We start from the raw sequence: 13,840 nt of genomic DNA, 5'->3' as shown, positions 1-13,840 counted from the left end.
TTTGTCTCCCCCGCCCCCTCTTCCCCACTTCCTGCCCAGCTTTAAACTCGGGATCCGCCGCGCGGACTTTGTAAACACGCGGCGCCTGCGGGGGTGGAGACTGGTTATGTTGAGGCGCCTGGCGGAGGGGTGCACGCCCCTCGGCACAGCTGGAGGTGGCGACCCCCCCCCCCCAAAGAAGGAAGCCCGAGGCGGCGGGACAGTGAGGCCACAATCCTTGCTCCGGGGGGCTCACCTGCTATGGAGGTAGGCTTGAAGGCTGGAACAGCCTAGATAGATGGGGTGTCAGCGTCTTCACCTTTCTCTGGGGCCTCCAAACTCAGGCTGGACGCCTGGGGTAGGGGTCCGAGATGGGTGGGTTAAGGAGGTCGCCGCTCCGTCATCACCTCTCCGTTGTTGCCCTAAAGGTAGACTCACTTTCTCTCCGAGTGAGCCGTTCTGTACGTATTTGAAGGGCAGAGTAGCCCCCCAAAGCCCCAAGCTCTGTCCGTGCAGTCCCTCTCCAAGCTGATGTAGAAGCCCAGTGGCCTTCACTGAGTTGTCGTTCTTCATACTTCATACTTCAGACATAGGGGCGGGAGGCGAGTAGGAAGACAGAACCAACGTGGGCAAGGAGCCTTCGAGTCCTCCTGCCAGGCAGAACGGAGAGGGGAGGTCAGAGGACAGGACTGGAAGGAGGGCCCCCTCAGTGTTCGTCCCTCTGGTGTGTCTGATGGGTACCGAAGCCTCTTCTGTGTCTTTTAATGTATTGCCAAGACAATTACCTGCAGAAATTGGTTACCGTTACTAAGGAAGCATAATGGTTTCATTTGCGAACACTGAGCACCTCCTCTGTGTCTAGGGTTTATGGAATGTTGAGGGGCGCCATGATGTTATTCTTCTATAACTAGTGTGGGTCATGGAACAACCGAGACAAAGCACCAAGCTGTGCTGGCTAGCAAGACTTCAGAAAGAAGAGGACATGGAGTTAGATTCTGAGTGATGGATAATCACCAGGCAGAGAAGTGGTAGGAAGTCTTTGGGGGGCACTTGTTCCTTCTGCAGAGCTGAACTGAACCCTGACCGTGGTGTTGGGCATTGGGATACAATGAGGACCCAGAAGGCATTCCTGCTGTTTTTAACCCACCATCTAGGCATGAAGAAGAGGTGGGAATGAACACGATGAATTCAGGGAAAGGCATGTGTCTGAGCTGGTCCCTAAGAATCCATCCACGCAGTGTTGGGGTACCCACTCCTTATCTTTGGACTCTAGGGCTGTTTCCATGGTTTCCTCTATGCCCCCCACCTCAGTTCTCTTAGGGACCAGACATGGGTGAAGAGAACTGGATCTCCCAATGCATTCCTGCAGAATCTTCTGTTCTTTCAGTCCCTGGGCTCCTTGGAGGGATGACTGACACAACATCTGATGAATTCATTCACCACCTGTTTGCTATGGTCATACTCTGTCTGCACAGGCTAGATGTTGGGGATAGTAGAAGCCAGAACTTCCACTTTACCTGGAATTTGGAATCAAAAGCATGTCTGAGAATTCCAGTAGGGTCCTAGTCCTTGAGACCATGATCTCCGTGGTCCTAAGTGCCTCCTCTTTTCTGTTTCCTTACCTGAAGGGTTCAGAATACCAGTTGACACTTCTATAGTACTGTCATAATATAGTACTAAATGTTTGGGATGTAATGTCTCATTTAATCGTAAGTCCTATGAGGTAAGCAGTAGGCTTATCTCCATTGTATAGATGAGAAATCTAGGCACAGAGGAGATAAGTCATTTTTCTTTCTTTTATATTTTTAAGTTTATTTATTTACTTTGAAAGAGAGACAGCGTGAGTGGGGGAGGAGCAGAGAGAGAGGGAGAGAGAGAGACAATCCCGAGCAGGCTCTGGACTGTCAGCACAGAGCCCGATGTGGGGCTCAAACTCACAAACCATGAGATCATGACCTGAGCCAAAACCGAGAGTTGGACGCTTAACGAACTGAGCCATCCAGGTGCCCCAATAAATCATTGTTCTAAAGAGTACACCAGAGGGACACCTGTGTGGCTCAGTCAGTTGAGTGTCCAACTTTGGCTCCGGTCATGATCTCACAGTTCGTGGGTTCCAGCCCCATGGCGGGCTGTCTGTTGTCAATGCAGAGCCCACTTCTGATCACCTATCCCCCTTTCTCTCTGCACTTCCCCTGCTTGCTCTCTCTCCCCAAAATAAATAAACATTAGGGAAAAAAAGTACACGAGAAATAAATGGCAGAGCTGAGATTGAAACCTAGGGCACGTGACCTGGGAGCCCCTGTACCTAACCACCAGGCTAGCCTGCCTCCTTGATTGACCACACAGAATGTCCCCTTGATGGGTCGCCTGGGTGGCTCAGTCGGTTAAGCGTCTGACTTTGGCTCAGGTCACAATATCGCGGTTTGTGAGTTCGAGCCCCGCATCGGGCTCTGTGCTGACAGGTCAGAGCCTGGAGCCTGCTTCTGATTCTGTGTCTCCCCCTGTCTTTGCCCCTCCCCTGCTCATGCTCTGTGTCTCTCAATAAATAAATGTTAAAAAAATTTATTAAAAAAAAAAAGAATGTCCACTTGAGCCAGGGACTTAGGAGTTTCCAAAAGGTCCTGTGTCTTGGGTGGTACAGAGGAGAGAAACCTTTTAGCTGAGCATTGGTGCTGGTAACGGTTTACCTGGAGCCCCTGCAGGTCTGGAGTAGGTTTGTAAGGACTACACAGAGCTGGTATGCTTCCTTATGGTCGTGTGTGTGTGTGTGTGTGTGTGTGTGCACACACACACGAGTGCATGGGATTTCTTGAATAAGCCTCACTCACTAAGAGGAACAAATAGGTGTGATACAAGGAAGAAAGCAACATGGATGTGATGTGCTAGAATCTGGGGATGTGGGAAACCAAGATACCTCTTTTGCTGGGAATCTTTGAGAATAGCAGAGACTTTTATATTTGAAGATTCCAAGAGGAACAGTCCATCTTGGTAGCTGAGTAAGGAACATGGCCAAGTAGCAGAAGCAGTCTTAAGATGTTCCCCTGTCTTCCCCACAGAGGCTGTATCCCAAAGCCACATCTGTGTTTCTGACCCCATCCCTCCAAGCAGGCTGGGACCTTGCCCATGATGGGAGCCAGGCCACAGGGCAGAGGTTCCATGGGATTCCAGCCACTTTTCCATTACCTTTCTGAAGCTCTAGGTTTTTCACTAGAGCCCTCTGCACGGATCTGGGGAGGCCTGAAGCGGTCCCCCTATGCCTGCAGTCAAACCACCTTGTGCATCTGTCTTGAGGGGGATGAGTGCTGATGCTGGCAGTTAAGGGTAGTGGGTGGCCACATCAAGATAACAGGTAAGCGGGTTGTGACATTCAGAACTATATAGACCTCCAGGCGACTTTTCTGCCACACATACTTTTCTCCCTTGTCACAGGGTAGGGTGTGGTGGAACCCTTGGCATGCCCAGCCCCCTGCCCCAGGCGCTTTCTTGGCCGAGGAGAACAGGTTGTACTCTTGAGAAACCACAAGAGGAAGTTTAGGGAGGGTTGGGGGTGGGGAAAGTTCTGGGGCGCCTGCCAAGTTTCCCTTTCTCTGTTCAGAAGTAGGTATGTTTATTTTGGTGTGTTTCTCTTGCCCTCAAAGACATTTAAATTTTAAACCCTCCGAGTTTCAAAGAGTTGTCAGGACCTGCCCCTGGTACAGTGGTGGTGGCGGTGGGGAGTGAGGGAGGTTGGCCAGAAACCTCCCTGGAAATGGGACTAGAACAAGGTACCCTTTTGTTGGATTTCACCTGGGATTCTCACTGGTTGGTAAAGGCCGAGTGACTTCAGAAGGCCTTCTTTTCTCCTTTTCTCTGCCCTTTCACCTCTCTTCCCCAAAGCATTCCCTCCAGCCCTAAACTCAGAGAAATGTGCTTATCATGGCCACTTAGGAGGTGCATTATTCTACCAGGAGCGGTCCCAAGTGTTTTACTTGCCTTATCTCATTTGACATTCAGCACAACACCAGATGGTAAATACCTCTAACCCCATTTACAGACGAAATCGAAACCCAGAGAGGCCGAGAAACTTCACCAAAGTCACACAGCTAGTAAGTGGCAGAGCCCGGATTTGAACACTGGCCTATTTGATTTCACAGCCTGTGCTCTTGACATTTAAATTAACCCCCAAATCAGAGCATCAGCGTATATCAGATCCTGAAGAGTAGGAGGTTGAGATCCAAAGAGGCTTTTAAAATGCTGTTGCTAGGGGAGAGGTGGCTTAGGTATAGAATTGGAAGCGATTCCTTGGAAATTAATATATTAACAAAGGATCACCATGTGAAGAAAAGATACAGTGGGTGAGAGGTTGAGGTCAAACTCTGGATGGTTGAATAAGAAGATTTAGGAGGGATATTATAGCTGTGTTCAAATATTTGAAAGGGTGCCTTTGGAAGCCCCCGGGTAGGGGGTGGGGGACTGGTGGAGGCAGATTTCCAAAATGCATAAGAACTTTCTAGCAAATAATTGCCTAATCCTCATCTGAAGAAGTGAGCTCCTCGTCTAGGGGGGTCTAGGGCACATGTGTAGGAGGGGCTTCTGTTAAGCTAGGAGAAGACCTCAAAGCTTCTAACACCTCCAGACCTCCCATGTGATTATTCACCTGCTTCCTTCCCCCTTCCGGGTCATCCCTTGGCTGGCCATGCTCCTTGGCCCATGATGGTCCCTGTCTGTCCACCAGGTGGGGCTGTTGCCCAGAGTGTTGTCCACAGACTGCTAAAATTGGGTAAAGAGCGCCATCTGGTCCTTTAGCCGCCAGCTGGTTTCATGGGTCCTCTCCCCAGTCCCATCCCCAACCATCTACACACCAGGGAGCCACTTTTGACCCAGTGCAACCCCCATAAAATGCACTGTTAGTCTCCCACCCTGGAGCCCCTCCCTCCCACACCTTCTTTTCCCTATCCCTGACCTTCCTTTGCCCTTGAGCTAGAAGGACCCATGCCTTGAGAGCAGGGGCCAGGCCAGCAGCCCTTGTGGGCATGGCCTTTCATACCCTTCAAAGGCATGCCATGTCGTATCCTTTAAGGGGCCTCAAAAGCTGTGGCTCTGAAACCATTTGCCCTTAGTGGCCACTTCTCCCGCCCTGCTTGAAATTCCCCGGAGACAGCCATCCTAAGATGAGAGAGCAGAGGCCCAGGCTTTGTCTAGGAACAAGGGGTAGGAGAGGGGTTGCTTGGTGCCCCCTTAGGCCCTTAGAAACGCATAGAGCCAGTGGCCCAGGCACCAGCAGGCAGGGCCCAGTGTGCACAGGGACAGAGTGCAGTTACAAGCCCTGTGGCCAGAGGGCACCATGGAGGGCAGGCCCAGAGAAAGAGGCCATAACAGGTAATGTTCAAAATATTTCATAACTCCTGTGTCCCCCTCCAACAATCTTATGAGGCAGGATGCCCACTGTGTGGATGAACAGAGCAAGGCACAAGGGTTAAGCAGCTGGCTTCTATTCACACAGCTGGTCAGGGGCTGAGCTGAAAGTCTGACTTGGCCATTTGGCTGTAAGGTTTGTGCACAGAACCCCTCCTCTGTGCTTTCTCTTGTGGAGTGGTCAAGACAGCCAGCACCCATTAGAGAAACCACACCGGTTTGAGTCTGAGCCTGGTTCCTTCCTGCTTGCGTGAAACTGATTTCCTCATCTGTCAAGTGAGTATGACTCTAGTCCCTACCTCGCTAGGTCATTGTGGGGATTAATAATGGCTGATGTTGGGGCTCCTGGGTGGCTCAGTCGGTTGAGTGTCTGACCCTTGATTTCAGCTCAGGTCACGATCCCAGGGTCGTGGAATCGAGCCCTACGTCGGGCTCTGTGCTGAGCACGGAGCCTGCTTAAGATTCTCTCTCTGCCTTTCTCCCCAACTTGTGCACGCTCTCTCTCCCTAAAAAACAATAAAGTAAAAAAAAAATAATAATAATAATGGCTGATATTCCTTGAATGCATACTATATGACAAGTACTATCTTTTTTTGTCCTCATGGCATCTCTGCAAGGGAGGCACTATTATGTCTTTACAGACAAGGAAACTGAGGCACACAGTAGTTACACAGAGTAAGGAGCTGAGGCTTCGGAGCCCACCCTGTGCACTAGGGTGCGGACCACATGTATACATCATGCACACAAAGCCCTGCCGAGTGCCAAACAGGTCATAAGTCCCCATAAGTGACACCTCCATTAGGATGTTGTCCTCCTCATCGTCCTCCAGCCTGAGCTGCTGGCAGTGGGCATGGGGGCTATCCCAAAACAAAGAGACAGCCCTGGTTCCTTTCCTCACTGTCCTACCTATGACTCCATTTCATCCTTTCTTCTGCAATAAATACCAGCCCACAAGTTCTGGCCTGTGGTCAGACAGTTGGACAGAATACTTGAAATTGGGACTGTCCCAGAAACTCCCAGTTCTGGCCCCAGCTTTGTCTGCTCCAACTCGCCCTCCCTCCTGTCCTCTGTTCTCTTCCCTCCAGGCTGCTCCTCCTGCCCCTCCCCTGGGGGCTCTGAGTTCTGGGAAAGGAAGCAGAGCAGGGCCTCAGATGCAGACCTTAGGCTCCAGCTGGAAGTGTTGGAGGCTATGGGAAGAGGGGCCGGCGCGGGGGAGAAAGGATGGGGGCGCAGAGGGCCCCCAGGCTGCCTGTCCCCAGGAAGGCATCTGTCTATCCTTCACAGACTCTTTCCTAAGCTCACTGCTGGGGGCCGAGGAATCCGCTCTGGATAAGACCCAGGGGAGGGTTTACGCCTCTCTGGCAAGTGGCTATCACAAGCTGTCTTTGGATTATGGAGAGGAGGGAGGCCTGCTTCCTCCCAACACCAGGCCCCCGAGAGTCAAGGCTGTGTTTCCCCTTCCTTCCAGCTCCATCCCCTTTTCTTTAAACAGTATCTGTTGCAGAACCACAAACTTGGAGGCTGTTCACATGTGCAATCTATTTTCATCACAGTGAGAGAGGATCTTGGGGTTACAGACTCTCAGAAGTACCGGGTAGCTGAGCATAGGCCAGAGTGTGGAACACTCTAGTTTTTACCAGGCCCTCTCCCTTTTCCTTCTAGTCAGCTGGTACCTGCTGGTGCTAGAGGCAACCTCTATTTTTTCCTGGAATTGACTTGATTCCACCTCTAGGACCAGGCTGAGTTTTTCTCTTGGGTCTCTCTGTCTCCAAGGAGACAGTCTTTTTCTGCTTGGGCCCAGCCTCCTGAGTTCTAACTCAAAAAAACTCTTTGCAACCACTGGACATGAGCTTAGTGCCTCCTGGGTCGTCCTCAGAAAGTCCTGCTTCTTCCCTGCCTTTCCTCTGACACAGTTTCTGGGAGTCATTTTTGGCATTCCTTGCGGGAATCTGTTGTGTGGATTTTCTCTGAACCTTCATTTCTTCCCAGGCACATGGCAGCAAACATATTGCAGATAATGATATCTTTTGCACAATACTTCCATATGCCAGGGACTGTTGTGAATGCCTGTGGAGAGAATGTACCGTTAGTAGGTCAGTACGTTTATAAAAAATATGCATGTTTATTAACTCATTTCTCACTCTCCCCAAGAATCCTGCGAGGTTCCCTTATTTTACAGATGAAGAGACTGAGGCACAGAGGTTAAGTAACTTGCCTGAGGTCATACAGCTAGTCCATTCTGAGAGCCTGGTAGCTGAAAGAATTCTGACCCGAGTCAGACTTTTCCTGCACGTTGTGTGTGCTTGTGTGTGTGCACTTGAGTGTGTGCCCACCCGCCAGAGGGAGTGTGAGAAGACCCCAGGTTCCCAGGGGGAACCTCAGGTCGGGTTGAGACGCTGTCTTGGAACACAGCGTCAGGACACACAGAGCAGGCTGGTACATGCCTGGGCTGCCTCCTTGTGTGACGGTGTATTTGTGTGTTGCACCTCTGTGCGGAGCTGTGACAGTGTGGGTACACGTACCCCAGGCAATCCCAGGGCCTTCTCCATCCCTCGGTGCTCTTGGCCGGAGCTTCAAGGTTGTCTACTAAGCCAAGCGAGAAGGAAAGGAAGGAGCAAGAATGACCCAGCCCTGCCCCAGCAGGCAGGTCAGGTGTCACACAAGATCCAGGAAGCAGGAGTGGGTGGTGGCGATATGAGCTTTGCTAGGTGGGGCTGAGGCCCTGACCTATCTGGGGAGCCCTGGATGAATCAGCCCGACCACAGCCGCCCCATCTGCGGTGGTGGTGCACACCAGTTTTTCCTCCAGCTCCCCCTCCAACGCTCCTTTTCCTTTCCTTTCTCTCCCCCAGACTCAGGCTTTGATCAGGGTGTGGCTCCAGGGTAGTGGCTGAGGGCACATCTCTGGAGTCAGTGGTTAAGCTGCGTCCTCGTGCTGGCCCTGCAAACTTTACTTTCGAGATACCCCACCCAGAAATGGGCAGCCACCCTGGCCCAGGAAGGATGCCACATGCCCTGTGCAGAGGACAGGCCTGCACAGGCCTAGGATCCTGGGCTCACCCACCTGGAATGTCCCTCCAACAACATCTGTAAGGCTCAGAGGTCCTGTTCACTCCTCATTCATAGCAGAGCCACATTTTATGCAGTGCTGGGTTCAAGGTCAGTGTAAAAACAAATCCACCTCAAAATTATTATTAAAGTCTCCTTAAACTCATAAAACACAGGATACATAGTTTAGGCATTCTCCCCCCCCCCCCCCATCTCTGAGAATGTCCAGCATAGACAGTTATCGTTGGAACAGATGGCCATGTCCTTGGTAGAACATGATGTTGAGCTTGAGGTAAGGGATCGCATTGTATAAATAATACCTAAGTTTCTCTGGTTGATTAGTATCCCTTCCAGTGGATATAATTGAATTTGTGATAGTTAAATTGGCACATTAAGGGATTCGGTAGGCATTTGCTCCTGGGTTCTTATGGGCTCCCTGGGCCACAGGAAAGGTTTGAGTGGCAGTGCTGGGGGAATCTGGAGGAAGGAGCAGTTGCTTCTGGGTGGATTAACCAGAAATTTCTTCTCAGAGATACCATTTGAGAAAATAAAAGAGGACTGGACTTCAGGAGAAATGATTCAGGAGCTGTTTTCTTTTCTTTTCTTTTAAAGTTTATGTATTTATTTATTTATAGTAATCTTTACATCTAATGTGGGACACCAGCTCACAATCCCAAGTTTAAGAGTCGCACACTCTCCCGACTGAGCCAGCCAGGCGCCCCAGGAGCTATTTTATTTTATTAAAATAAATTTTTTTAATGTTTACTTATTTCTGAGACAGAGAGAGAAGAGCATGAGTGGGGGAGAGGCAGAGAGAGAGGGAGACAGAATCAGAAGCAGGCTCCAGGCTGTCAGCACAGGGCCTGATGCAGGGCTCGAACTCACAAACCGTGAGATCATGACCTGAGCCGAAGTCGCTTGCTCAGTCGACTGAGCCACCCAGGCGCCCCATCCCCAGGAGCAATTTTAAATGGTGTGGTTTTTGTAATTTTTTACTTCTTTGAATATCTGAGTTTTTTTACTGAGAGCCACACTGTAGAAATAATCATTTTTCGATTCCTATTTCTATGACAATCATTAGGCTTACTTATTCTTTGTGTTGTGGTTGCTACTTTCTAAAATAGTGGCTATTTCTAGAATCACTATTATTTTTATAACAATAATTATTTTTACTATGTCACTTCTTGTTATTATTATTATTTTTTAATGGTTTAAAGACTCCAGAGAGGTTGAGACGTGAATGGCTGTAAAGAATGGAGAGGCCTGGGGCATTACACCCTTACAGATTATTGAGAATCCCAAAGAATTTTTGTTTTTGAAGGTTGTGGCTATTGACATTCTAATTTTTTTTTTTTAATTTTTTTTTAACGTTTATTTATTTTTGAGGCAGAGAGAGACAGAGCATGAACGGGGGAGGGTCAGAGAGAGGGAGACACAGAATCTGAAACAGGCTCCAGGCTCTGAGCTGTCAGCACAGAGCCCGACGCGGGGCTCGAACTCACGGACCGCGAGATCATGACCTGAGCCGAAGACGGCCGCTTAACCGACTGAGCCACCCAGGCGCCCCTGGACATTCTAATTTTAAATGAGAAATTAAAAGGATATGAATTCACTTAAAGTAACAGTAAAAAAACTCACTGCATGCGAATGTAGCATCCTATTTTTTATAAAATAATTATATTATTAAATTATTAAAAATTAGTGGAGTGGGGGCACCTGGCTGGCTCAGTCGGTGGAGCATACAACTCTTGATCTCGGGGTCATCAGGGTTCATGAGTTCAATCCCCATGTTAGGCATGGAGCCTACTTAATAAAATAAAAATTAGTGAGAAGTGTGGCTTTATTTTACATCTTTGCAAATCTCTTTAATGCCTGACTTGATAGAAGACAGCTGGATTATCATGTCTGCTTCTGTTTTAATTTGTTGCAGTGTGTTTTTTTGGTTGATATATATGAAGAAAACCTGGCCTCAGATATGTGGTTGGAAAGGGAGAATTTGTGAACTGGTTTAGATCCTGTGGCCCTAGTGGAACATAGAATGATTGGTGAAGAAGCCAAATCAACAGCGTTGGGTTGGGGACTTTGGACTTTATTTAGTAGGTAATGGGGAGCCACTAAAGGCTTTTGAACAAGGAAGTGACATGATCAGGCTTTTTTTTTTTTTTAATGTTTATTTATTTTTTAGAGACAGAGAGAGCACACAAGCAGGGGAAGGACAGAGAGAGAGAGGGAGACACAGAATCTGAAGCAGGCTCCAGGCTCCAAGCTATCAGTGCAGAGCCCCATGTGGGGCTCGAGCCCATGAACCGTGAGATCGTGACCTGAGCTACAGTCAGACGCTCAACCGACTGAGCCACCCAGGTGCCCCTGGACTGTTTTTTGTTCTGTTTTTTTTTTTTTTTTTAAGTTTATTTTTTTATTTTGAGAGAGAGAGACAGATACTGTGAGTGGGGAGGGGCAGAGAGAGAGAGGGAGAGAGAATCCCAAGCAGGCTCCGCCCTTTCAATGCAGAGCCCGACACAGGACTCATGAACTATGAGATCATGACCTGAGCCGAAATCAAGAGTCAGACACTTAACCCTACTGAACTACCCAGGCGCCCCGGTCAGACTGTTTTAAGATGATTTCTAGGGCAGTAATAGAATAGAGTTGGCAAGAAAGAGTCTACATGAGATGTAACAAGGATTGAAACTAGGGTGAGGCCAGTAGATATGGAAACAAGGGGGTGATTTGGCAAAATATTTTGAAGGTAAAAACAACAGAACTTAGTAATTTTTTGGTAGGAAGGTATGAATAATCATCTGCCCTGTGAAATTGCTCTGCCTTCCCCAGCTGAGCACCACGCATCCTTCTAAGATGAAGTATGTCATAGTTTTCTGCTTGCAGGCCGTCTCTCCTACTAGGCTACCATGGATGCCCGCAATAAATGAGAGTAGTCAGGACCACCCCAGAATGTTTCAGCCCCTGTGGCTGGCAGAATGTTGGTGCCATTAATAGAAATGTAAAGCTCAGGAGGAAAAGATAGCCATTATCATCAAGTATTACTAAGTAAAGAAGAAAAGGGTAAGAGAAGATGTCAAGCTGTGAATAGAGAGAAAGTAGTGGGTGGGTCTTGAAATATATCATTCTGTTGGCAAGGAAGTACATTTTCCTGGGTACTAAAGATGTAGGGAGAAATATAAAAACATCTAGGAGAGATCGCTCCACTCTTTGTTCTCAAGTAACTCAAGTTCAGTTGGGGCACTGTTTTTCAAAACTAGAAATGTTTTCATTTTAACCCATTTTATATACCCACGTACAAACACACATGTATATGTATACCAAACAAACAAGTTCCACTAAGCAATACTTACCCTTACTTCAGATAAGGTCTTGTATTTTCTTTTATTCTGTTGTTTCTTTTTTCTTTTCTTTTTTTTTTTTTTTTTTTTTTTTTTTAATACTGGTCATGATTAGCTTCATGACTTCATGACCCGGTAGAGTGTCCTAACTTGCAATTGGAAAAACACGAAGTGGGCGAGGTTTCACTGAGTATTTTCAAAGTTCTGTTAGCAACAGAAATAGATCGTCAAATATGAGGCAAAAGGAATTGGGAGAAGGTTAGGAACTCAGACACGCCAAAAAGGCTGGAAAAGCATGTTTGGAAATGGACAGAAACTGATAAAAGTGCCTGAGGGCTGGGCAGAGGCTCCTGCAGAAAAATGAGTGGTTACCTCTGCCTGGCCACACATGGTGGGAATGGACGGGCCGGCTCCTCCCGTGTCTGTGGTGCAGGGAGGCAGGCTGGCTCCTGGATTTGCATTAGGGAAGAGGAGATCCCCCAAAAGGAAGTGGCAGTGCTGTAGGAAAGAAGGCTGGATGCTTGACAACCAAAAGAGAAGAGTCTAGAAAAGGCATCATGGCTTATGCTCATAATAAGATGTCTATCAGTGAGTGAGTGAGCGAATGGTGTCCTTGCACACTAGTTGACCTACATGGTGGGCATGTTCTTGCCCAGCTGGTGGCCTTGGCATGTGGTAAACTTTCCTTTCAGAAAGCAGTTTGGCTACAGGTATCAGAACCACATGCCTCCTTCGGGGGAGAGGGCCCATGCTTCCATGATATTCTGACCCTCTGCCTTAGTAATTCTGCTTTCCAGGCTCTGTCCTAATTTTAAATAATTCCAAATGTGGAAAAAAAACCTTTGTGACAATTTTTATCAAAGTGTTATAGACAGTAACACTTAGGTACAAAGATTTGGAACAACCAACATGCTTCACGATAGAACATGATCAAGTAAAGTATGGCATATCTAATAAAGAGAATATTAGGTAGCCATTAAAATGTCAATTGCAAAAATATGTGATACCACAAAAATTACTTTTGTAGTAGTATTAAGGGAAAAATCAGGATGCAAAATTGTACAAACAATATAGTGCAACTATATATTTTACACGCATACATATACATGCACACACACACACAAGAAGAGACTAGAAGAAAATATACTGTAATGTTAGCAGTGGTTGTTGTTTTTGTTTAATTAATTTATTTTAAGAGACAGGGAATGAGCGGGGAGGAAGGGCAGAGAGTGGGAGAGAGAGAATCCCAAGCAGGCTCCCGACTCCAGTGCGCCCTCCATGGGGCTGGAACTCTCGAACCTCGAGATCATGACCTGAGCTGAAACCAAGAGTTGGACACTTAACCAACTGAGCCACCCAGGCACCCAAGCAGTGGTTGTTTTTTGAGGCAGTAGAACTATGCATGCTTTTTTTCCTACTTTTTACCCATTTTTTAAATGTTCTGGTTCTGTAATAACATGAAAAATGTGATGGTCATGAGTCATGTTTCCCTAAGTATATAGAAAATCAGTCTTCTTTTTCTTTTTCTTTTAATTTTTAAAAAATGTTTATTTGTTTTTGAGAGAGAGATGGAGTTTGAGTGTGGGAGGGGCAGAGAGAGAGGGAGACACAGAATTCGAAGCAGGCTCCAGGCTCCGAGCTGTCAGCACAGAGCTCGACACGGGGCTTGAACTCTCGAACTGCGAGGTCATGACCTGAGCCGAAGTTGGACGCTTAACCAACTGAGCCACCCAGGCACCCCCAGTCTTATTTTCTTAGTGTCTTCTCAGAGATAGTAGATGCCAAGTAAAAAGTTGCCATGAGGAACCTGGTGTGACAGCCCAGGGGAGATCCTGGTGTGGCCTGGGGAGCGACCACTGCCTCTGCCTCATGTTCCCAGCGAAGCACTGACTGCTGACCCTTCAAGTCCTGTGGCACCAATAAAACTGAAATATCCAGGCAACTCTGGGGTGGCCAACTCAGGTTGTCATGGTAATTGGGGGGGTGGGTCCTTGATGTTAGACGACTCACTTTCAAGCCCCCGTCACCCATGGATGGGCACACAGTGGCTCTGAAGTGTGGGACAGGCATTTCTTTGAG

At 48.0% G+C, this 13,840-nt stretch overlaps 1 protein-coding gene across 3 annotated transcripts in view; it reads left to right on the top strand.

The window, feature by feature from the left end:
• The first annotated feature begins 94 nt into the window (after window positions 1-94).
• Window positions 95-13,840, top strand: part of CCND3 (cyclin D3) — a 99,154-nt gene continuing 85,408 nt past the window's right edge. For 2 of the 3 annotated variants that reach the window (XM_042986351.1, XM_007085198.3), the window contains exon 1: window positions 95-246. In XM_042986351.1, the coding sequence (XP_042842285.1) occupies window positions 241-246 (6 nt within the window). In that variant the 5' untranslated portion in view covers window positions 95-240. The remainder of the gene's footprint in view (window positions 247-13,840) is intronic. The other variant, XM_007085199.3, reaches the window with a different exon arrangement.

This window comes from Panthera tigris, chromosome B2 (assembly GCF_018350195.1).
Source record: "Panthera tigris isolate Pti1 chromosome B2, P.tigris_Pti1_mat1.1, whole genome shotgun sequence".
In the NCBI taxonomy this organism is placed as follows: Eukaryota; Metazoa; Chordata; class Mammalia; order Carnivora; family Felidae; genus Panthera; species Panthera tigris.
The sequence above is the reverse complement of the archived record's forward strand: the minus strand, read 5'-3'. Positions and strand labels throughout refer to the sequence as shown.